At 28.3% G+C, this 25,953-nt stretch overlaps 2 protein-coding genes across 9 annotated transcripts in view; one reads left to right on the forward strand and one right to left on the reverse strand.

Annotated features, from left to right (window-relative positions):
* The window catches only part of LOC129968928 (ammonium transporter Rh type A-like), a 207,932-nt gene extending 187,468 nt beyond the window's left edge, over positions 1-20,464 (reverse strand). The window contains exon 1 of the mRNA XM_056083284.1: positions 20,299-20,464. The gene's annotated coding sequence lies outside the window, so the exon portion shown is untranslated. The remainder of the gene's footprint in view (positions 1-20,298) is intronic.
* Positions 1-24,941, forward strand: part of LOC129968927 (ammonium transporter Rh type A-like) — a 198,703-nt gene extending 173,762 nt beyond the window's left edge. For all 8 annotated transcript variants that reach the window (XM_056083279.1, XM_056083282.1, XM_056083278.1 and 5 more), the window contains 8 exons: positions 2,274-2,457; positions 4,609-4,759; positions 5,527-5,674; positions 7,358-7,521; positions 11,937-12,074; positions 14,161-14,291; positions 19,083-19,264; positions 24,489-24,941. In XM_056083279.1, coding sequence (XP_055939254.1) covers positions 2,274-2,457; positions 4,609-4,759; positions 5,527-5,674; positions 7,358-7,521; positions 11,937-12,074; positions 14,161-14,291; positions 19,083-19,264; positions 24,489-24,625 — 1,235 coding nt within the window. In that variant the 3' untranslated portion in view covers positions 24,626-24,941. The remainder of the gene's footprint in view (positions 1-2,273; positions 2,458-4,608; positions 4,760-5,526; positions 5,675-7,357; positions 7,522-11,936; positions 12,075-14,160; positions 14,292-19,082; positions 19,265-24,488) is intronic.
* The last annotated feature ends 1,012 nt before the right edge of the window (positions 24,942-25,953 follow it).

The raw sequence follows: 25,953 nt of genomic DNA on the forward strand, positions 1-25,953 counted from the left end.
ATACATTTGGATTTATACATAGATATGAATTTGAAAATCGCAAACATTTTTATTTCAAATGTGGTTAAAGATATTGACAATCCAATTTTGGAAGCCAATTTACCAACGTCCTTGGAGAGAGTAATTAAAGTGAGGAAAAAATTGTAAAGTTTTTTTTTCTTAAAATGAAGACAACGTACAGTTTAAAATATATTACCCAGACAAGTTTTAGTGGCACTGATGTCTTGGAACTCCAGATTCATGATTCATGTAAAAATAAACTGAAGTAATAATCATGTAAACAATAAACAAAGTAGATATAAAACTGTTTCATCCTCTTCGGAAAATACATACCTAAAATGTATCGCAAAAATGTAGCGATTCTCGTCAAACACAGAGTAATGTGTAATATGAAATTGCTTTGTAATGAGAGGATTTTTTTTTATTTCAACAATCGCATTCATTTATTAAGTTAAACTAAACATACATTTTTTGCATATGAACCATAAAAAATGCCGCCTCTTGAAAACATGTTAAAAGAATACAAAAGGATCCTCATCCCGGTTTTTATTACCAGGCGCACCACTTATTAAATAGTCTAAAATAATTTATTGTTGTCACATTAAAGCTTTTAGGATGACTAATACAACACAACGGTGCATTTAAGAAAAACAATTCATATTGTATGTTGGATTTTTTTAATAATAATTATTAATAATCTTTTATTTATTCCTTTGATTTCGACTTGGCCTCAAAATATTTTAGATATCTTGAAATTTACGAATATGTTTGAGCTTTTACTAAAGTTGTAATTCAACCTTAAAATGTCACTACTTATTACTCCTGACGAATAAACTCGTCATTTTGCAAATTGATGTACTTTTTTCCATGACTAGTATACTCTTCAAAGACTGGTTAAAATAACAAAGCTTTAATGAGTCACAGCTTCATTCTTTAAACTGCGTTTTTAAACGAATCATGTGCATCGACATATGAATAAAGGAATTAATTGAAAATTATAATCGATTTTCTCGGCTAATCAACAAATCGCCAAAAGCAGTTGGTTTTGCTTAACAGTAGATTTATTATTATTGCTTTAATGGATAAATTTTTATCGCATATTTGTTATTTTTATAGAGTTTCAGGGTAATAACGCCACCATCAGTGTTGGGTTTCTAGATACATTTCTGAGAAAAAAATATTTTTACTTTAAGTGTTGTTAAAGAAATTGCCAATTCAGTTTTGGAAAGCCAATTTACCAGTGTCCTTGAGGAGAATGATTAAAGTGTCAAAAGGTGGTAAAAAAATTGTGTAAAATTTATACAGTTTCCAATAAATTCCCCAGACTCTTAATGGTATTGATATTTTGGAACTCCAGATTCATAAGAACCAAGTAAACAATAAGCCGAATTAAGAACCAAGTAAACACTAAGCCGAATTAAGAACCAAGTAAACAGTAAGCCGAATTAAGAACCAAGTAAACAGTAAGCCGAATTAAGAACCAAGTAAACAGTAAGCCGAATTAAGAACCAAGTAAACAGTAAGCCGAATTAAGAACCAAGTAAACAATAAGATGAATTAAAAATCGTGCAAACAATAAGCCGAATTAAGAATCGTGAAAACAATAAGCCGAATTAAGAATCGTGAAAACAATAAGCCGAATTAAGAATCATAAAAACAATAAGCCGAATTAAGAATCATGAAAACAATAAGCCGAATTAAGAATCATGAAAACAATAAGCCGAATTAAGAATCATGAAAACAATAAGCCGAATTAAGAATCATGAAAACAATAAGCCGAATTAAGAATCATGAAAACAATAAGCCGAATTAAGAATCATGAAAACAATAAGCCGAATTAAGAATCATGAAAACAATAAGCCGAATTAAGAATCATGAAAACAATAAGCCGAATTAAGAATCATGAAAACAATAAGCCGAATTAAGAATCATGGAAACAATAAGCCGAATTAAGAATCATGGAAACAATAAGCCGAATTAAGAATCATGGAAACAATAAGCCGAATTAAGAATTGTGTAAATAATAAGCAGAAGCAAGAATAATGTAAACCATAAGCAGAACAGATAACACAATTTAATGTGTCGCAGTTTCATTCTTGAAAATACGTTTCTTAGGAATTATGTGCATGAAGTTATGCACTAAATAATTAATTGAAAAATATAATCGATTTTTCCCCGGTTAACCAGCTGGTTGACAAAGGAGATTAATATTGCATAACAATAGATTTGTTAAGTTTCTTTTTAATACTAACAGGCATTTGCTGTTATTACAGTGTTTCAGGATAACAATGCCATCATCTTCATCGGTGTTGGGTTTTTATATACATTTCTGAAGAAGTATGGCTACTCTGGCGTGGGAATGAATATGCTGCTGGCAGCGTTATCCATCCAGTGGACCATAATCACGCACAATTGGTGGAATACAAAAGATGGCAGAATACACCTCGATATGACAAGGTAAAAAGAGACCTCATATTCGTGCTTTGGCTTTTGTTATGAAATTAATAAATGAATTATTTGTACTTTTTTTCTCTACTAATATAAAATTACTCGAGTTCAAACCAGTGCCAGATTTCCAACTAGGCGGACGAGTCAGAGGCCTCTAGGCTGAGAGTGAATCGCAAAGAAGTGTATTAAAAATTTTATTTTTCTAGTTGCCGAATAAATAAGTTTCATTATATTTGTTAAGTTATTAAAATATTTATAAAATAGAATATTTGCTCCAATATATTATGTGAAGCATGGATCCGGGCATTAAAAATAAGCTTATAAAAAATAAAAATTCGTATGAATAATAAAGTATGTGGATAATATTAATAATGATTGGTTAAGTTCTTCTAAGTTTCATTATATTTCCTTAGATATTAAAATATTTATAAAACCGAACATTTGCTTCAATATATTGTAAAGCACAGGTACCGGGCATTACAAATAAGATTATAAAAAATAAAATCGTATGAATGATAAAATATTTGGATAATATTAAAACGTGACTGGTCCGGTTTCATTGTATTTGCTTAGATATTAAAGTATTTATAAAACCGAACATTTGCTTCAATATATTGTGTAAAGCACGGGTACCGGGCATTCTGAAATCATAACAGTTTAAGATAAATAAATTTTCACAAAGTAAAAGGCTTATTAACCAAAAAGAAATCACTGATATATTAAAAAAATGTGCGGAAATGTGAAACTGATTTGATTGTATCATTAAAAAAAGGGGGGCTCACTACATGCACTTCTAGGTCCATAAAGTATCTAAATCCATATCTGGTTTAGACAAAAGTATGTAATTATTAATATTGTGAAAAATATTGGATATTTTTATTTTCAAGGAAACTATTATAATCCTCAAAGATTCAACCCCGTGTTTTTGATAAATCTTACTGCTGTTTATTTTATCATATACGACACATACAAAGTGTTGCAATCGTCAAAAGTTCAACCTCAAAATTTTAACCTCAAATTAAGCTTGTATATCTATCTACCTGTGAACATGAGGTCAAAAAAGCGCATTGTCCTCTAACCTTAAATTTCGGTATGTTGATACTAAATTTGTAAGAAATATTGAAAGTCTGTAGAATATGTAACTTAGAAATGTAACTTAGAAATAACTTATAAATAATAACTTAGAAATACTTAGAAATGTAACTTAGCTAGAAATAACTTAGAAATGTAAATAGCTATATAAATGAATTTTTTTATTATTATTTTATCATCAGAAATGCAAGTATAAATTTTGGATTAAACACGTGAACGGAACGACCATCTGTCTGCTGGTTTATTTGTATAAATGGAAAGCAATAATTTAAAGACGCAACAACTTATAGAAAGGAAATATGGTATATCGTTTTATGATTAAAATCATAAATTTGTATTCAACAGGTTGTAAGAAAAATATCTAAAATTTGTATTATGTTCTCTTCATTATACTATAAAAAGTAAAATGATGCATATTGAGTCACAACTTGGCGGAAGTCAAGAGGTTCATTCTTGCGAACTTGCGGTGACGTAAAAGGATTTGCAAGCCCCCCCCCCTCCTCTTTATTCATACCTCCATGATATTCTCAGAGGATGCAGACCTGAAGGTGCCATATTGTTTCAGATACAGGAAAGTCGAAGGAAGGTCACTGGTTTATCTCTTAGAGCTCGAAAAAACACATTTTTGGAATTACATATATTATTTACCTGCAAATGTAACTGAAGTATGTAATAATCTAGATAAATTAAATCAGACATATGGTTTTATTACAACAATCTGTAAAAAATATTAAATTTCACCCGTTTAAAAGGTTGATTGTCGATCTGCATTTTTATGATACCAGTATCTCAAAAACACAATAAGTTAAAGGGATAAATTATGGGCAAATTTTTACATCAAAATACTAAATGTAGAATATCTCATTTTGAATCAAATGCTTCACTTTGATTTGAATACCTATATTTTCTTATTTTATAAACGTATGAGAAAGTTCAGAGAGGAAATATTCCTTATTATATTTATTAATATATTTTCCCGGTCTTTAACCATTCTCATTTTGTTTCATGCATATTGTTTTCCTTTGACTATTTTCGACCAAATTTGTTAATTGATTATTTTTTGTGTAGTCTCCTGACCGGAGAGTTTGGTGCAGCAAGTGCAGTCATTGCACTTGGTGGCGTTTTCGGCAAAGTCAGCCCTTTGCAGATGATCATATTCACATTATTCGAAGTACTCATATACACGACAAACGAGCACTTTTGCATCAAAGGTTTTCATGTAAGTCTTTATTATCTGTACTATTTCTTAATAGCTTTGTATGAAATTAGATTGTTAGGCGAGTTAAAAGAAAATGACACCACCACACTTATTTAAAACTATCAAAATAGTCAATATAATTTAACTGAATGTAGGAAAATTAATTCTCGTAATCTCTAGTACATCATCTTTAGTCTTATTCATAATTTCAAATGCTACATCCATCGTAAATAGTTCGGTGGATGAAGTATTAATGTAATTCAATAAGCTGGATAATGGAACATGACGCTTTATTCCATGAAATAATTCAGATATTCCGAAACACATATGAGAAATACAACCAAAATGTACAAAAGGACAGCAGTTGTTGAAACTTAAAACGCAGACGAAAATCGTTAATTAAACAAAAATAATGCTCTCACCGTCAATAATTTACCAACTTACTCGGTGAATACAACTCCGGAAAAAATCAACTAATTGAATGCTTCGGGTTTATAAACCCTTCTGATAGAGCAGAGTACTATATGAAACTCTCTAGAAGAATCACTATCTCCGTTCTTAAGACAAAAAAGGGCATAATTCTTGTATTTTCCAAAACAATTTTTATAGTTATGATAGTGATTATGAATTTGGTACTTCTTAATTTGCAAATCTCTTTCTTAGCATTGGATTATCCAGACAAAAAAAAAACTGTTATAGATTCGCAACAATAGTTATTAATATCAATAAATATAGAACTTATTAGTAATGTCAAGTTCCTTTAGTTGTATTTCTTTTTCTTTTTCAAGATTTCAGACGTTGCTGGTTCTGTGTCCTTGCATATGTTTGCAGGCATATTTGGCTGCTCCGTGGCGTATGCTGTCGATAGGAAAGTTCATGTACAGAACAATCCAAATGAAAGTCCTAGCTACGAATCTAATATATTTTGCATGCTAGGTAAGAATTATTTCAAATTATTTCTTTTAGGTAATTTATTTCGGTAATTTCATTCTTCACAGAAAATTGTAGTCTGTGGGGAGCACAAAACAATCAAATGAAAAACTTTCGAATTTTTAAGCAAATGCAAAGTAGTTGTATGGGGGGGGGTGTAGACTGCTATAAATGAATCTGTAAAAATGGCGAAGCAAAAAAATCTCAAAATGAGAGCGAAATAAAATGCATTAGTACGTCAATCAATTTATCCCATAATTAACCTATTAACTGGGTATGATGAAATATTGCAATGCAAAACGAATTGAATATAAATTAATTAGGGTCATTCATTTTAACCCGGTTAACAGGTTAAAATGAATGTATTCGTTTGAAAAAAGAACTTAATAAAAAGAGTGCCTTTCTTTATTTTAACCTATATAAACAATATATATGAAAAAAAAGTAAAGGATTTCAACAATCATTTCATTCAAGATCAAGCAGCTGCATCCCCTGTTTTCATCATCAGTACTTATAATTGATAAAATCGGACATTTTAATGGACGCTTTATATTAAAAGCTACATAATCATAAAGGCCTTTTTTTCTCGTTTTGAAATTCTTTTTACTGATTTCGCTTTTAAGTTACATTACTCGTGACAAGCAAGTTTTGTTTCTACCACAATTGATGCAAGTGACTCCAGAGTTAATTTGATATTAATTTATTAAGGAGTTTCAAAATGCTTTTGGAGTCCGATTAAATTGATTCCCAAATATTAAAAAAAAAGAAAAAAAAAAAAAAAAAGAGATGTCCTTTGAATCTATATGTGAAAATAAGACAAGCCATTTATGCTTGTCTTATTTTTACACTGTTAATTATTTTATCTATTCATTGTTTCATATTAAACTTCATTTTATTACAGATCTGAATTTTCTCTTAATTATTGTAATGATAAAAATCTTCCATTCATACGGGCAAAAGTGGCAAAGCATCGATTTTATGTTATCGAGTATTAGAAACTGGATTTATTTGGCGATTTCCGGATTAAGCCAAGATCACCGAGCTCCATTATGCATGAAATGCCAAAATTATGGGTTCTCTTGGCGATATTTAGATTTGCCAAGATCTATAATACTACATAAGATTTCGCCAAGATGGATGGCGATGGCTTTCTTTTTCGTTGTATCGCGGGGGCTGTAAAAATAAACACGTACTTTTTTTATTTGTAGCTGACACGCATACACATTATTTGTGTAAGAAAGAAATGTGTAATTTACATTTAAAATATAAATAAAAATACGATTTTCCTCATTTATATGATAATTTTTGCAATTTTAAAATTTAATTACTGTTTAAATTTTATATAGTAATATACCAGGATCATCTTTTAAGAATTTAATAAATTTTCAATATAATTTATAAATATGTAAACAATTAAATATTTTATTAAAATGCATGATTACCTATACGTCGTTTTACGTCAGTCTCTGGAAAGACACCTTTTCAAGAATAAATAAACTGTTTATTTATTCTTAAAACACTGCAGAAAGTTAAAAAACAGATTTGGTTCTTTTCCATATTTGGTTTGGAAAAAAAATCTTAAATTATTTTTTATGGATAACATTGAAATTCATATTTTCAATAAAATAAAGCTGATGCTGAAGCTGTGACCAATAAATTCTATTAACTGTAACTTTTGTTTTTTGACAGGAACTGTATTGCTGTGGTGCTTTTGGCCCAGTTTTAATTCTAGTTTATCAACGGGAGACGCTCAGTACAGAAGTGTCATCAACACTTTCCTCGCTTTGCTGGGCAGTTGCATGATGGCTTTTGCTATATCATCGCTATTGCATAAAGACAAAAAATTCACAATGGTAAGAATTGTTTGTTCAAAATTTTACAAAATCAGTCATATAAAAATTGCGTTAATGGAAAATGAATTTTCGTATATTTAATAGATTCGGTTTATGTTGCAAAGATAACAGAGCATTCACCGGTTATGTAACATTTTGTTCAAAGTATGCATAAGATTTTATATTTTGAGCAAGATTTTTTTTTTTGAAGAGAAAAAAAAAATATTATTTTGGCTTTATCATTAATGATTCGTAAGAGCAAGTATCTCTGAAGAGTGTTTTTCGAATTTTCAAGTAAAAATTCTGAATTGTTATTAATAACATGGACTCTTAAAATACAAATAGGAAATCTTAAACTTATATGACACTATGTACTTCTAGATATAATTTTTCTAACAGATTTTTGTCAACTAACTTATAAAAAGTAAAAAATAATCTTATGATTTTAGTTAAATACGAGTTACTAGAACACTCGAAAAGTTACGGTACTTTGTCAAAGAAAAAGCAGCATAAACAGAACTCGCTTCTCCGTATTTCTTTTGAAATAATTACAATGCAAGGATTCATTTTTATCCTTGCCAAAACAAAGATGTAAATTCGGACTGCCCGCCTTCTTTTGTTGCAACTGCCGCAGTTTTCTTCACTGTTCGTTGCACTTCTTTGGAACTTGAGAACTGTTGTCCTTTAAATAAACTCTTCATCAAAGTAAAAATAATTTAGAGCGAGATTAGGGATATACGCTGACTATGGGCGTACTGGAAAATGATGTTTTGCCACGTCATTTCACACTAGGATGGTCTATATGCTGGCACCTTGCCATCATAAAGAAGCCTCGAATTGGCTTTCGAAAGATCTGGTTACTTGAGTTCCACCGAATAATGATAACATTCCGGAATTGTAAAATTCTTTAGAGATAATATGACTTTTCTGAAGACATTTCTTGTAATCGCAAAAAACAACATATCTTGCAATTGAAGAAATGTTTTAAGTGCCCATAATTACGAGTTACTCACGTACATTGAACGTTTTTAAACTGAACGAAACTAGTTCTAATTAATCAGTCACATGATAGTCTTCATTTTTCAGTGAGAATTCTCCTAAACTATTCATATTTCGGAAACTAAAAAAAAAATCCGTTGTTTTTTTAATGAAATAGCATTTTACTAATTCATAATGTAAATGCAGTTTAGTCATTACCACTTCTAACAATGGTAAGAAACCAATGTCGTACAAATGTAAATGGGGTATTAAAATGGGGCAAAAAGCTTTTTTTATGAAATATGCACAACAGATACAGAAAAAAACCCATTAAAACTTCGGTGCCTTTTTATCATTAAAATCTAATTAAAATTTGGTAACCTTGCTTAGTGAGCATTTACTACCCACGAAATAAATATGTGCCAAATTTAATGTACCTAGATCTAACACTATGTTTTAAAGAGCATTTTAAACAATTTTTGCATAACGCATGAAAAATTCGCGAATGCCTTGCTTAGATTTGTGAATATTTGTTTTGGATGCTTTTTTTTAATATCAATTGAAACTGAAGTTTGACGCAGAATTGAAGTTGTAGTCACAAAATACCAAATTTCAATTATTTAAGTCATTAACTTTGAGTTATTACGCTTACATTCATGCAAAAGTACAAACTGACAGATGGTCAATACCTTGATGGATTTGATGCCAAATTCGATACAGATCTGAAATTTAGATGCTAAATTTAATTGCAAATTTCACCTATCTAGCTTTTTACATTTTGTAGTTAACGTAGTAGCTCTGGCTAACGTAGTGCTCGAATAGCTAAACATATAGACTTCTTCTAAATGGATTTTTATTCAAAATTTGATTGAAATTTTGATTTGCAATCGACAAATTTGGTGTGATGGTCATATATAAAATTTCATCTTTCTAGCTTAATTTTTTTTTTAGTTATATTCAGAGACAGACGGACAGAATGCCAAAAATGTGTTTTTCGAATTTCGACTTCTATTTTTTTAATGATTACAATAATTTTCCAATAAAATTAAAAATTAAATTCTTTTTGCCCTCTTTTTATATAAAATTAGAAACATTAATTAAATTCATAGTTAAATCACCTAGACAGCTTGACTTATTTGTTGTCATTATTTATAAAGAATGATAAGAAATAATGTTTACTAAATTCATAGATACAAATTATTTTTAAAAATTCCAAATAACAACTAAATCCAATCAAAAGAAGTATACTTTAAGAAAATGAAAATTAAAGTAATTTTATAAAATTCTTCATGAGAGGCAAGAGAAACTTTATTAAAAAAGAACCTCTACGTTTCGTCTTTTCACATTAATTATCCCATAATAATCCACATTAATAATAAATAACTTAAAAATAAATATATTAAATTATAAATTTGCATAATAAGACTGCATGGCTCTTTTATAATATTTGTTTTGGGCGTATAAGAAATAAAAACTAAAATTATTTCTTCAGTTTGGCGATTTAAAATTTCGTACAAAAAATATTGAATATTTAAAAAAATACACATTTCCATAATCCATTTCATATCTTTTTTAAAAAGCAAACATTCTCTAAATTAATATTCAATTTTTCCCCTTCAAAATATATATTGGATGATTCTCACTTCATTTTAATTGAAGCAAAATTCTTTTAGCAAAAATAATCGTTGATAAAATGTAATATATTCGTAGAATTTCGAAAAGCGGTAACAAATTAATATTTCAGTATCTGTAAAAAATGTGAATATTGAATGAAGAGGTTTTGCGCTTGAGAAAATCTTATTAAATAATATCAAAGAGTATATCTTGTTTTAATGTTTTTGGATACGAGAAATCGAATAATAATTTTCTTTTCCATTAAAATTATTTTATCAATATCGTTGTTTGCACTAGCATTTGAAAGATTGCTTAATCTCAACAAAAATTACTTTATGTCTAACAAAAATATTATTTTTCTTTGTCTATTATTGTTTTATCGTATTTGCTTTTAACGTCAAAGTCTTCTTTATAGAATTTTTTTTTTAAGGAACTGAAAATAATGAAACACAGCTGCATGTTTTGCCATTTGTTTAGGAAAAAAAATGCAATAAAATCCTTAAATGGATATCAATAAAAAAAAATAATAAAGCATACCTCTCTTTCATTCAGTTCACTGAGATGTATAACAAAAGAAAACATTTATAGCATAATTTCTACACGTGTGCGTAAAAATGTGCTATAAAAGATAAATATCATTTTGAAATTAATATCCGATTTATGATAAATCAAATATTATTATCTGTTCGATATTATGTGTAAATAAACCTGTGAAATGTAAATAAGAAATAAAACCGGCCATTTTCAAACTGGGAAAAACTATAAGATGGCGTAAAAGTTGCTTACAATTGAAGGAAGAGCCAACCGAAATTTACTGGATATACTGTTTGCCAGCGGGTTCTAAAACCATCCACGCATTTGCGCATGCGTTAGGATGAGTTGAATTCGGCAAAATAAGGGTAAGAGGAAAGGAAGTGATGTTTACAATTAACAATAAAGTAAATTTTGGAAATGCGCACATAATTCTATCTTGTTAAGGGGAGATACGCAGAAGAATATGCGCATTTCTGGAATTCTTCGTCATTCTTTGGCCTTGATTTTTGCCCTATTAAATACTTTCTTGTTCAATTTTTTTTCTCGTGAATATCGTGTGGTTTCTGACCATATTATTTTAATTCAGTCTGCGAGTAATCAAAGTTTATTTTATTGTTGTGTAAACATCCTCTCCTTTCATCTTTCCTCTCACCCCTATTTTGACGAATTAAACCCATCCTAACGCATGCGCAAAAGTGCGGACGGTTTTAGAATCCGTCGTCAAACAATAGGACGTGTAGATAAGTCAACCATCTAACTCTCCGACCCTCCCGAAGGCACACGGATTTAAACCATAGAAACTGAATGACCGGACCGCCGCAACAGCAACATTGGCGGGAACTGTGATTGAGTCCTAAGGGCCGTTACCGGCCACGGTACAACCCACCCCGAAGGAAGTACGTCCCGTCATCGATGGGAGGAGCCAGATCCCCCACCTATTAGTGTACCCTCCTGGGTGGCGAGATCCAACCACCATGCCGGAAACATCTCATCCTCATTTCGAGGTGCCCCCCGGGGGGAGGACGTGTAGATAAAGACTCTTTTCATAACAAAACAATATAAATTAAAAAGTTTTATTTATTTATCCATTTGTAATTAGAAATAATATAAACCCGTAATGCAAATGATAAAAAAAATTGATATTTCGTCATATTTCACAGTTTATACAAAATACGTTCAATTTTTTTTTGGAGGGGGGGGGGTCAGACTAGAAATTGATATATTTTCGACATAAATTACACTCAATTGTTACCAAAATTTTAAAATAATTTTCAGTTCTTTTAATTCATTTAAATTTTAACGTATCTTAGGGTCAGATACAGAATGCAACTCTTGCAGGAGGTGTAGCTATAGGAACCTGTACTGATTTGATGATACAGCCCTTCGGAGCATTGCTTATAGGATCCATAGGTGGAACCTTGTGTGTTGTCGGATTCAACTACTTAGCCGTAAGAAGCAAATTTATGTATTTTTTTTTCATTCATTTTTTTCTCTTTTGCAATTTTAATTATTTTACCAAGGAAGAGTAATTCGTTTCACGAATATATGGTGAGCAGGAAAGATACATCGTTCGTTCATTCATTCATAAAGACCCGATAACTTAAACATTCTTTACTAATAATTATGCATTCCCTGTGTTGATTTTTTAGATAAATTGCTTATCGTTTACCATATTGCATTATCGATTACCATATTATCACAAAATACCTCATTATATCTAAATGATATTATACAACATTTAGATTATTGAACAACATCGTAGAGATATTATCTTGTGCTAATATAGTAAATAATGACTCATGCCATTTGATGTTAATATAGAATATCCCTTGATAAGATGTTCCTGCCATGCATTTAGTGACCAAAGCTTTGATGTTTTCAACACAAAAGGTAGTAACCTATGAACAAGTATATATCGAATCACATGGGTGTCCCTGAATAGTATACTTTGCAATGATTCATGGTATTTGCAATGATTCATCAATTCGATAGGTAGTATCATCTGATTGTAAGGAAAGTTGTTTTACTACGATAAACATTTTTTTTAAGATTAAAATTTTGTTGCCTTTTGTCAGCTAATTATATATTGGGGCATTTATTAACCACAAACAGCATTTGATGCCATGTCAGCATTCAATTGTGGCCTGAAGATGGGTAGCTTGTACAGTCTAAATTAACATGGAATATCTCATATTGGGTATTTAGTAACGAAAACTTTGAATGTCATTCACTTTAAAAATATTTTAAATGGTTCGAATCTCGAGTCTCCTAATAAAATAATTTGCGATGATTTATCAGTAAATCGAGTCGTGACTAAAGTTATTTTATTGCATAACAGTGAATATATCAAAGAAAAAAAAATTCTTAAGATTAAAATCGTTTTGCTTCATAGCAATTGGTAATATTAATTACCAATAATAAATTATTGATACATTTGTGTAATCCATCAATACTTCAAAATAACTGCGTTCAGTCACTAAAACATATACTGTCTTCAAATTTCGATTCGAAACAATAATGTAAACATTTATTAAATGAAAACTTATTTTAAGAATTTGAAACAGACAATTTTAGCTTTTAATTTTTTCAGATTTTCAGTTTTTGAAAAGAAAAATTTATTTACTTTTCATATGACTAAGGAACCATATAAAAAAATTCTATAAATGAATTTCAAAAGCAAAGCACGGTATAAGTGATTAAATACGAAAAGTAATTTACAAATGACAAGAAAATCCTTTGCAATGATGTGTTAATATTGCAATGTTGTTATCAGTGATATTTATTAATGTTAATAGTTTCTCCAAAATAAATGATTATGACACATTAATGTCAGACACTCCAACACTATTGGCGGGAAACAAAACATGTTTTCTCTAATAATTTTATCTCCTTTATAAAATATACTCTTATGAGGAATTCTTCAAATATATTTTCTACTAAAAAGCTCGACATTTTCCCATATATTTTGTAAATGCATAAAAAATTCAGCATCTTAAAAAAATGCCAATATTTAAAATCCTATTTTTAAAATTCTAAAATTCACCTTTTAAAAACATCAGGACGTGCGAAATATGTGTAACTGGCGAATTTTAAATTCTACAAAATGCATGCAACTACAACAAAAATGCATGGTGCAAAAATATATTTATAAATTACTCTTAATAGAACAAAAACTGAAACGCAATAGGAATTATTATTTACATGATAAAAGTATTAATTATTAATATTTCACCTACGAAATAATATAAAGTTATTAGGTTATTGTTTAAAAAATTAGATTACTGCCCAATTCTCGCTTAAATTTCATTTCAGTATATACCACTACCATTAATACCATCAGTTAATATAAAATGGATTTATTAACCTACAAAATTAAAAATAGAAAATAAAATACAAAAAAGGGACTTTATCCTACACGTTAAAGATATTAATTTATTTTAAACGATTTTCCAAACCGGTGCAAAGACTCTAATAATGATTAAAAACTCTATAAGAAAATAGTTCCATTTAATTAATTGTATAATTTTCTTGCAGCCTTTCCTTGCTAGAATGAATATATACGATCCTTGCGGAATTAATAGCCTGCACGCGTTGCCAGGATTTTTTGCTGGAATCACAGGTGTTATAGCAGCTTTAATAGCCAATGAGCAAAACTATGGTCACAGGTAAGTAAGAAAATTTTATTTTTAAACGCTGTTCTGTAAAATTCTTGTTAATAGAAGACAAATACTTACGAGATGGGTTTTCTATGCTGTAACCTAATATTAAAAACAATAGGGCAATACAAGAAAGTCATGGTCATTTGTAATGTTATAATCGCTTCGAATGACTTTATATCTTAATTATTTTTAAATAAATTACATATATAGCTAATACACTTCGTATCTTTTATCTTATTACCATCTTGAATGGTCACTAGTAGTATTTTTTCACGTACGTTTATGGTCATAAGAAGTCATGACAAATTAAATAGTTTCCAAACTCGCGCGTACTATTCTAATGTTAAATTATTCGAGTAAACTTAATGTGAGTAAGTGCATTTGAAACATTATTTAGGTTCATTACACTTGGTTACACTTTTCTTTTTAGGCTACTGATAAGAAAAAGTGTAACAGCCGAAAAATATATCTTATCATTTTTACAAGGATAAGTCATGATAAAATTTTTGTAATCCTTGTTTCTAAATCTTCAAAGTTTAAAATGATAACCCTTGAAGTATATACAAGCAAAAGTTAAAAATACCCATTCATTCTTCGCAGCTAGCTGTATTACTACTTTACTGAAAAAGGAAAAAAAAATCATGTAGGTATTATATGAATGCAGCAATGTAATCGGGAAACAACTACTATTTGATAGATTTCTAGTTTATTCTTATGAATTGTGTCTAACTATAGCTTTTAACCGGACTGAACTTGTTACAGACTGCCTATAATTCTATAAATAATTTTGAAACAATACAAACTTGCATTTCTGTATTGTTTTCAGAAAATAACTAAATCTGAAGACGTGTATTCAGATGATTTCCAATTGCTGAATTGTTTACACTTAAATTACGGCTTTTCATTGACTCAAAATTTGATAAAATAATTATTATCTGCATTTTAGAATATTAAATGAAAATGTATTCTAATATTTTTATGTATCAATCCGTAATATATGATTCCTTATTATAATTACTATAAAATCTTGAGATAAGGTATTCTAAAATTTTATATAAAATGATACCTTTCATCTGGAATCAAAATTAAATTTAAATTAATTGATAATTAATTTTTTAAAATATTAAAATAGCGTTTTGTTATCGAAAAAAGCAACTGCATGAAATTTCAATCCTCTAGTACATAAGGAAACGAATAAAAGCCCGATTGCCAATATGAAAAAATAAAAATGAATTATAATAATTTATTTATATATATTATATAATTCATATATGAAATATTATAATAATTCATCAATAATAAATGATAATTGAGTTCTAAAAATATTAAAATAGAGTTTTATAATTAGAAAAAGCAACCGTACAGAATTTCGGTACTTTAGCACGACAGGAAAAGTATGAAAGTTCGATTGCCAATATGAAAGAAATGAAAAATACTGATATGAAAGAAATTAGTTAAATAAAAGCTGTTGTAAAATCAACATAAAAATAGAACTAAATAGAAAAACAAGATGTTTTTGGAAACATAAAACAGCGTTAAGAATTGAGAAGAAATGTGAACAAATATATGTTGGAAATAATAGAAAAAAAGAAGGTAAAAAAAAAATAAGATATCACAGCTTCTGAAAAGAATATAATAAAAAGTAAATCAAGAATTTCCGAAAATATACATCAAAAGTTGTAAGAAAAAAAATCACTAGTTTTTGTTTCGGTGAATATATTCGTGTTTCGTTTTCTCTTAAAATCTCTTGTTTTTTATTAATCTAATTAAATAATTTAATGTTAATATTTGATAAAATTTTCGATAGTCTGTAGAAAATATATTTAAAGTTTTCTTTATGCCAAATTTTTGAGATTTTATAATCCAGAATTTTAAAGGAGGGCTAAAAGTTGTAAATTATGCAAGCAGCCTTCACATACTCTGGAATTACTAAATAACAAGGTATATTCCAGCTTATAAAACTTCGCTCATTTGATACTCTAAAAATTATTCATTGAATTTTTTATTATATTTACATTGTTAACCATTTTCAGTCTTCAAATATATATAACTAAATTTGCATTTTATTTTAAAACTACTATAGTAATATATAGATCCAATTAGTACATTTTCTGCCCTGAACAATAAGTATTCCATTATGAGCATGATGCCATAATTATTGGTTTTTAGTTTTTAACTATCTTCTCATAAATAGTATGTTGCATTTTCTGTATTATAAAACAGCGTAAAATGTTATATTTAAACATACCATACTGTTCATATTTCTAACCTTAATACTCACAATTACAAGATCGAAATTTGTAGCTTCTTAAATTTCAGTATACTGATTACAATAAAGTAACTTGCAATTTTAAATTCAAATTTTTGCAATTCAAATTTTTTTTAAAAATTATTCATATTATTTTTAATTTGATGTTATGAAAAGGCGTAACACAACCAGATATAGCAAGCTTTGATTCACGTCTGTCTCCTAACTTTATAAAATATATTCGTTCCTCAGCTCTTACGTCACAGTCATCGACTCATCAGAGCAAGACTATAACTATAAATGAAATTTATTATTATTAGAGTTAATAGAATGTTTCTGCAATTAATCTGGAAACTTTTCAAAATTAATCCAGTTAATTTCAAACGATTTAAAAAGACGATTTCCTCACTTTATGGCATATTTTTTTATTAAACTAATATTCTACTGAATTTAATTAAAAACAGCGGAAAGTCAATTTATTTTAAAATTGCTTATCTAATTACTGATGATTGTTGAAATTTACATTTAGTGATTATAAACAGTAATGAAATTGAAAAGGATTTAAAAACTATAAGAAAAGACAGTTTAATTACTCTCAGATAAATTAAATTAAAAGTTTTTTTCTAAAAATGTTCGTTTGATATTTAATCAAACGATTATGAGTGTTATTTACTACTATTACTCCTTTAGGATTCAAATAATTTTTTATTAAAAGTTATATTTAATTAAAAAATATGAAAGAGAAAAGTTGTAAATCGTTTGAAATATATAAAGAAACAAAATAATCAAATTAAATCTCCAAAACAGTATGAATACTTTAAAAAGAATTTATAATGTAAAAAAGGAATTTCCTTGATGCTTAAAGGAATATAATCAGCAAATTTAAAACTAAGAATTAATCATTTATTAAAGTGCTGTACCATCAAATGAATTAGTTAAGCCATTTAATAAATTGCTTCACTTTCAAACAAATTCAATGTTTAATAGCATAAAATGGCAAATTTGATAGAAAATAAAAATTTCTTCTAATTTGCTTCTTAATTAGCTAAGTGTTCCTATATTTCATTCATACTTAAAATTAATTATAAATAAATAGATAAAGAAACAATATTTCTTTCAAATGTTTTAGAAAAACTGATTTTGTTAAACGCATCTTCAGCCAAAATAACTAAAAGTACTAAGTGCTTTAGCAAAATGGCGGTAAAATTAATACAGATGACTTTATAGCTAACATTGAAAGTTCTAAGAATTAAAAAAAATTTCACCCAGGAAAAAAATGTCTAGAAAAGCTTTCTTTATCCGAGATTGCTTTTCATTTTTTTAATTTAATTTAAGACACGGAAATGAAAAAAAAAGGAAATGTGAATATTTAATCTCAAAAACAGTTTAAATGTTTTTATAACCATATAATTCATTAAAAATAACTTAGAAGTTTCCTAGAATTAATTCCTAAATGTTATTGAAAAAACCTTAATTTTTTTAATGGTAATTTATTTTGATTCTTCTAATTCCTTTTTTTTTAATTTCTAATTCAAATGGTATTAAGTAATAGATTGTTTGAACATGTGATTACTTTTGTTTCAATTTGATATACTTCAAAAATAATTTTAGAAGCATTTAAATCGCACAAAAAAAAACAAAAAAAACAAGTATTTTCACTTGTGTATCGATTAAAAAAATATATTGCATTCAAATTTGTTGCAGATAACAAATTTTCGATAAATTTTGCTAATAGATTTTTCATTGAACTTCGTATTTTACACATAAAGTTAAAACTTGTATAAATTAAAAAAGAACGTTTTATTATCTGCATTTATAATTTGTTTTTATTCCTGCATATTATTTAAATAATTCATTTAATAAAAAGTAATATTTTCATTAAAATGCTGCATAACTTTCTACTGTAATTTCATTAATTTTCTAGCCACCTTTGGCGAGCAGTTCGTCCATTGTATTATTGCCATTAATTTGGTAAGGTTAATCAATTTTGACGAACTACATCTTATCATACCAAATGAAAGTATTATTTTAAATTATGCTTCCATAATAAACAGACTGGTTAATTAGGCACGCAAAATGACGAACAAGATAAAATTCTTGGTAGCATCAGAAAAGAAAAATCAGGGGTCGGGGATCCACCAACCTCTTTTCCTTGAATTGTTCAATCAGGGGAAAGGCATTGTTGGCCTTTTCTTCCCTTTAGGAAATAAAATTTCGTTGCTTCTATTCAAAACCAATTTCACTTCGTTCTGACCTTAATAACGTTCATTCTGATTCTTAATTTTTAAACATTTTAAAATCGCATCCTTAATTATAATCACATCACTATGCCTAACAAGCTCAACACTGTGATTTACGCTAGTGATTCGAATTATCTCTATTAGATAACACCCTCTTTAGTATCTCTTAATTGTAGACATCAACTAATTAATGATAAATATGAATCGCTGGTGATTCACGCTGCAGACGACGTGCTATTAACCAATTAACACTGCTTTATCCGAAATAACTAAAATCAGTTCTAGCATTAATGTTTACTTCCATTTCAGTTTGTACAAGTTATACCCAGCCATGGCACCAATGCACAATTCCAGTGAATTGATGGAGATATTGAAATATTCTCCGGATGTAGCTCCGGGTCTTGCAAGAACGGCACCGATGCAGGCATGTTTCCAATTTCTCTACGTAATAGAAGTCATGCTAGTGGCTATTTTGACCGGATTAATAACAGGCAAGAAAAGATTTTTAATTTCAGAATTTTTGTAATTGGATGCAATAAAAAACCAGCTTTGAAATGGACATCGAGTAATTGTAGTTCTAGTAACTGAAATGAATATCAGTCATTCAAATAGAATAAATACTTTTGAGCACAAAGTATGGTAATTGCTCAGCAGGTGTTTTTTATCGCCATTCTTACGCATTTACACCCCCTTCCTTCAAATCACATTCAGACGCCGTAAAATAAAAATAATAATCCCCAGACAGCTGAAACTAGAATAAAAACAAATCTTGGCTGTAATGCTGATTCAGCAATCAAAATTATTGCAGACAGTTTTTTTTTAAAGCTATACATTTTGATAGCGTCAATAATGATAATAATTATTAATATTTTTCCGTATGTACACATTAATGAACAATTAAGAAAAGTCAATAGGCAAACAAGAAATCAAAAGTATGAACTTTTGATATTCGTTTGCAGCCAAAGCTGTCATCTTTCCAGCTTTAAGAAGAGAGGGAGGAATATAACTCTACATTATAAAAAATTAATTATTGCATTATAAATATGCACGTTAAGCATAATTTGAAAAGCTAAAATTTTGAAATGAAAATCATATTTTTAGGTTAAGTTTTTGATACGGAAAGCTGAACCTGAACCTAATTATTAGATCCTAATGACAATTGCATCCAATTAAACATATATAAATGAGAAAAATAAAAACAATTTTATTCGCAAAGTGAATACTATATATCACAGAAATACACTCAAAATATGCGAGATAATAAAAGATTACATAATAATAAGATAAATGATCCTGAGAATCGTACAGAGGTGATTTAATTTCTGTACAAAAACTCAACAAGATTTATCGTTTAGTTAGATATTTGAAAAATTGTCGATTTCGATGGTTCTTGAACTAAAAACAAACAATACTCCTAACATATGTAACAAAATGTAATTATTTGACTTAAAAACAATTTTAAAATTTCCGTTTAAATTTTAGAATTAAGTTACAAAAAAACAGAAACAAAAATTATGAAACTTACCTATCCATTTTATTAACCTTGATGCGTATCGAAACTGTAAAAAGGTCTATAAGTTGTGCAGGTTTAATATAGCAAAAACACACTTTTTTATAAAAAAAAAAATATTCAAGCTTTTGTCAAGAACTGAAACAGACACTCTGTCACAATTTCTTGAAACTGCAATAGAAGATTTTTAACAACTTCTTCATTTACATATTAATACGCCCTTGTAATGCCTTCTATATATTTCATAACATTTTGCAATATCCACCTCCTTAAAATTTTCAGGAAACGCAAAATCTTCGTCTGCATGGAGAAAATTAGACAAATCTTTCTTGAAAGAGCCGACAAGGGCGCTAAAATCTCTATTTTTAGAGACAACCATATCTACTTGCGATTTGAAGAAACAAATAAAGGATTGTCTTTACATCAACTGGCCGTTTCAGTGAGATTTGAAAAAACTCTAACCCAATACTTTCTCGCGATAAAGGCGCTATTGCGAGAACGCTTTGCATAGTATTGGCGTGCAATAGTTACAAAGTATTAACCTTTGGCATTACCATATACCATTTTTAATGAATTCATAGTGTCATCCTTGGCGAGATTTTTGGCGATTATTCCCTGGCGTTGCGGTTAACAGTATCCAAAACTGAATTTGTGTTTTAAATGGGTTTTTCCCACCCGATTGAAGCAAAAGCTTGACTCCAAACCATACTTGTAGTCGTGATATCCCAAACTTTATTTGATATATTTAAATAATTCCGTTTTTTCAGTTACCGCTTGTACATGTTTCGAATTCACTTTTGAGGTTTTATTATGGCCTTTTGTACTTTATTATCACCTTATCAATGATTATTTCGAATCATTTTATTTGAAACCGGGTTTTGTTGTTGTTATTGAGCTTTGTATTAGAGAAAGAATTTGTTTGGTTTAGTATAACCTACATATTGTTTCTAAGCCATAAAATTCCAAACCAAGCCAAATTATAACTTCTTCAACAATTCCCGTGTCTTTCAGATGCTGCGAATTTCCACGTCCATCGATTTAGTTTATTTTGTTAGAAATTTGACAAATAAAAAGTCTAGGGAAAAAAGCTGGAATATTTATTTTACAGAAATAATAGAATTGTAGTATGACTTGGAAATCAGTGTGAATTAACGAAAAAGTTAAGTTTAAAATGAATCCAGTCTGAAGATTTTGTTAAAGGATATCTACAAACAGGGATTCAAACCAACAATATTTTTTTCTACGATGGGGCCCTGACTTTCGTCCAAAAGTTGACCGCGAATGATTCGAAAAATACCATGAGACCGATACGTTCCTGAAAAGCAAGAAATAGTAGATATATATGAATCAATCTTGACCCACGGACCTCCCATGGTTCACGAATCGATACAGTAAACTCTTATTGTAATAGTTAAACAAGTTTATTATCAAAGGAAAGACAAAATCCTCGATTAATGATTTACAATACACTAAATGAATACGAAAGAGATCTATTTAATTTACGTCGGCTTACGATGCGTTTTTATTGAATTTGTATCTTTGGATTTAATGTTTTTATTAATTCTTGATCCTTCGGAACCTCTCAATTTTTGAAGCAAGAGGGGTCAATTTTTGGATGAAGTTCAGAAATCTCACCGAGAAAAGACGCTTGGTTTGAATCTTGGTCTGGAAATGAGCTTCGATAAAATTTCCTGGCCAGTTTCATATTTATCTTAACTTTTTTATTTATTCACGATAGTTTTCTCAATTCTGATATTTCTACATATTATAATTTATGATTTGGATGCAGCAGCAATATGCGCTTCCTAAATACAATGTTTTCAAATCGTTTTTTAATAAGTCAATGTTTTATTTATACTACAACATTAGCTTCTACATTATACACTGATTCAGATTAATTCTGTATTGTTTTTTGCATATTTTATATAAAAAGTAACTTCTGTATATGGATACTTATATAAAAAGTAACTTCTGTATGTGGATAGTAAATAACATTTGTAAGTTACGGCTCTATAGAAGATTTCGTTAAATGGGAATTCTACTGTAAGCAGTGAAATCAGTCAAAACTGATTGAGGTTATAAAATCAGTCAATCAGATTCTGCTACTGACAAGTACCGAGTTCGACAAAATTTATAAATGATGTAAAAAAATGGCATGTTAGTTATGATTGGGTATTTAATGAAATATAAAATGAGAGTTCAAAAGTGAATTCCAGTTTTTAAAGATGAAATTTGAGCAAACTCCGATTTTGTATATACAAAAGTTATTTTATTATTTAATTTAATTTACGGATGTTCTCGATAATATTGCTCGAAAACTCTCCTCACCCCTAAGTCTGCCAAATATATTTAATTTAGCAAATCTAATAAAATAAAATGACTTGCGTAAATGTTTACAATGTTTATGTCATCGCAACTCTATAATATTTGTTACTCCCAAGTAATCCAATACCCGTTTATAAACTTTAAATGTTTTTCGTACTTTAACAACTTTATTTTCAAACTTTAACATCTTTGACGTTTAACTGAGAGTTTCGGGTGATGTTTTTTTTCTTTTCAGCAAGGTTTCATATTTTCCCCGCTAAATAAAATTCTAGAGATAAGTAAACATTTCTAGATGTCAAAAAGTTTTTAGGAAGGGGGATTTTTTGCATTTTTTATTACTATTTTTCAAATTAGTGGTGTCATATGATTAAGCTGATCATAACTGAATAAGTCTTACTTTACCAAGTGTATAAATCATGAAATATCTTACTCTATATTTATTACAGAAATAGAAGATGAATGTATGTCAAAAAATAAAAATTTATATAGTCACGCTTATGTCAACGAATACTATTTCTGCAGTTTTAGTTTTATAGCTTGTATTTAGCTTTCTTTCTTTAATGCTTATAAAGAATGAATTTTTGTAAATGATTTTTTTTTAATTCTTTCATTTATAGCGTTAGAATTGGAGTCCCGATGAAATTACTCTAATTTTATGTTTTCAAAATCACTAAATCCATTTCATTATCACTAAATCCATTAATATACATAAATTTCGATTCCATACTAGTGGTGCCACCTGGTAATGAATTTAAGAAAAATTTGTTTTAGATTCCATAACACTTTTAGTGATGAATTATATATTAAAAACTGAAAGTTAGAAAATTAAAAATATTCTTTTTATTGCATTAATGAAAATCTGTTATTAAAAATGACTTTATTGCTTATGAAGAAAGATTATAGGGTAACATATATTTCTTATGCGAGTGTCACATTCAGATAAGAACTTAAAGTGTAATCATCTATAATGGAAGCCAGAGAGTTTGCTGCTTTGTTGGATTTTGAGATCAAAAATCGCCTTGATATGCATTAAAGACTCAATAGTTAAATTTCATTTTGTATTTTTATTACTTTTACATTTATATGGATTTTGTGTATTACCCTGGTTATAAAAAAAATTTCAAACTTAATTTCTTGGAAAAAGTTATTAAATATTTGTTTAATTACTGAGAAACCGCTTTTTTTTTTTTTTTTTTTTTTTTTTTTTTTTTGCATCTGCTGGATTTTAAGTTTAATATTATTAGAAAAATTATCCACTATCGTCACAATGGGAGTTAAAATTTCTACTTTAATACTAGTTTCTAATTATATTATTATTTCTATAAAACTCAAGTAGCCCTGCATTTAAAACTGCAGTATATCACAAGTGATTTGTTTTTTATAGAATAGGCAAGATTTAAGTACAGGTTAAGATTTCTTGCCAGACATGTCAAAATCGAGTCAATCGTCCAAAAAGCTCGCCAAGAGTTAGCCATCTTGGATGGTCACAAGAAATAGTAAAAGGTTAGTAAAGTTCGAAGGAAGGCAAAATTGTGTCAATTGTCCAAAATAAATAAAACTCACCAAAATTTCACTATCATCGATTGCCACATGAAATACTAACTAACGATTTTTAAAGATAGCAATAAAAACTGACAGAATTATTCTATTTGGCGAGAAATTTTCAAAAAGAAATTGTTTTAGCACTCGCATTTTATTCATAAGTAGAATCTTTTTCATTATAAAATTATTTTTATTAGTCGTTGATCAGAAAATATGCTATGACTAATAAAAAACATTCTTATCTTCAAAATTATAAACTGCGAATTTATGCAGGAGTTGTGTATTTTAGATATGAAAATAAAACATCATTTTTAAAACTCTCCATCTTTTTATTTTAGGAATCTTTTTGCGACTACAAATATTCGATCCTGTTGACGACAAACAAATGTATTTGGATGATCCATTCTGGGTTGTGCCGGAAATTAAGGACAAAAAGAGCAGTATTTCTAATCAAATGAATGACAGCAAAATTTGAAGAATAATAAAATAATTATTTTAAAAAACTGTAATCTTTATTTCATTCTATTGCCTCTCTATGATTTATAATTTAGTCTAATATGGTTAATTTCATCAACTTTAAAGAATTTATACGTATAGAGTTCTAAATGCTTACCTAAGGTGCTTAGGCTTTGAATCAGATTGATGATTCTGTTAAATTTTATCATTTCTATGACGCATGTTTTGTATTATAATCATTTTCATGGTCTCAATTGTGCAATGATGTTGTTGTTTTTAAATAAAATATTGTTTCCTTTTAGACAGAAAAATAAATTCTCTTTTTTTTTGTATAAGTTTTCTAGATAACTGTGTCAGATTATTCTTCATGAATATTGATAAAGCTATTTTTTTTTAAATCCGCTAGAAAAAATAAACACTTTTGCATCTAATTCTATGATTTGTGTAGAAGATTTCAAATCTGCCTCTTGCACTTTTTTACTTAATATACTCAACACTCGAACAACCCAAAATTTTATAACAGCTAACAAATTAATTCATTTGTTTAGTTTCCATTTCTAGTAATAAAAAAGAGAGAATGGGTATTACTTTGCGCGTGTTGATATTCTACAGACAGTTTAACATAAAATTTACCAATTTATAAGATAAAAATATCTTTTGAAGGGTGAAAATGTCCAACTCTGAGTGCGGTTTTTAAAAATTTTAATTAATCAAAAATAAGTAAAAATGTTTACTTTTTTCCCACTATAATTTCCAAAAAATATTAATACAAAAATTATTTCATTACACAAATAAAAATTGAAAAAATTATCTTATTAATTATACCAATTTTACTAAAATTTTATAATTAAAAAAAATTTTTGTGCAATTCTTAACAATAGATCTTAATATTGCAGTGGAATTCAAACCATTTTCATTGTTCCAGTATTTTATTTAATTGTGTGATTTATTTCCATAGTTAAAAACTAAGAAAGTTACTACTAATTATCTGCAGAATATACATGAAGAATAAAAAGGTGCAATCATAATACTGCAAAAGCAACGTGTATTTTGAAACAGATTACTCAGAGATTTATCGGTTTAATTGTACTATACCATGGAGATCGTTTCCATTAAGAAGACTCATACATAGAATAAAAAAATAAGAGTAATGTTATTAAAATAGCATGCCTTTAATATTTGAAGCAAGTTGATGCTTAAAAATTTTTTGATTTAATCATGAACATCAAATTATGTATCAGGGACTTCATTAAAATTAAACACACTGCAATTTTTCGCAGAATTAATTAAAAGCCAAAGTAGATTAATATTTTATAAAAATCAAAGCTACTTGCTTCTCTTTTAGCC

This window comes from Argiope bruennichi, chromosome 5 (genome assembly GCF_947563725.1).
Source record: "Argiope bruennichi chromosome 5, qqArgBrue1.1, whole genome shotgun sequence".
Taxonomy (NCBI): Eukaryota; Metazoa; Arthropoda; class Arachnida; order Araneae; family Araneidae; genus Argiope; species Argiope bruennichi.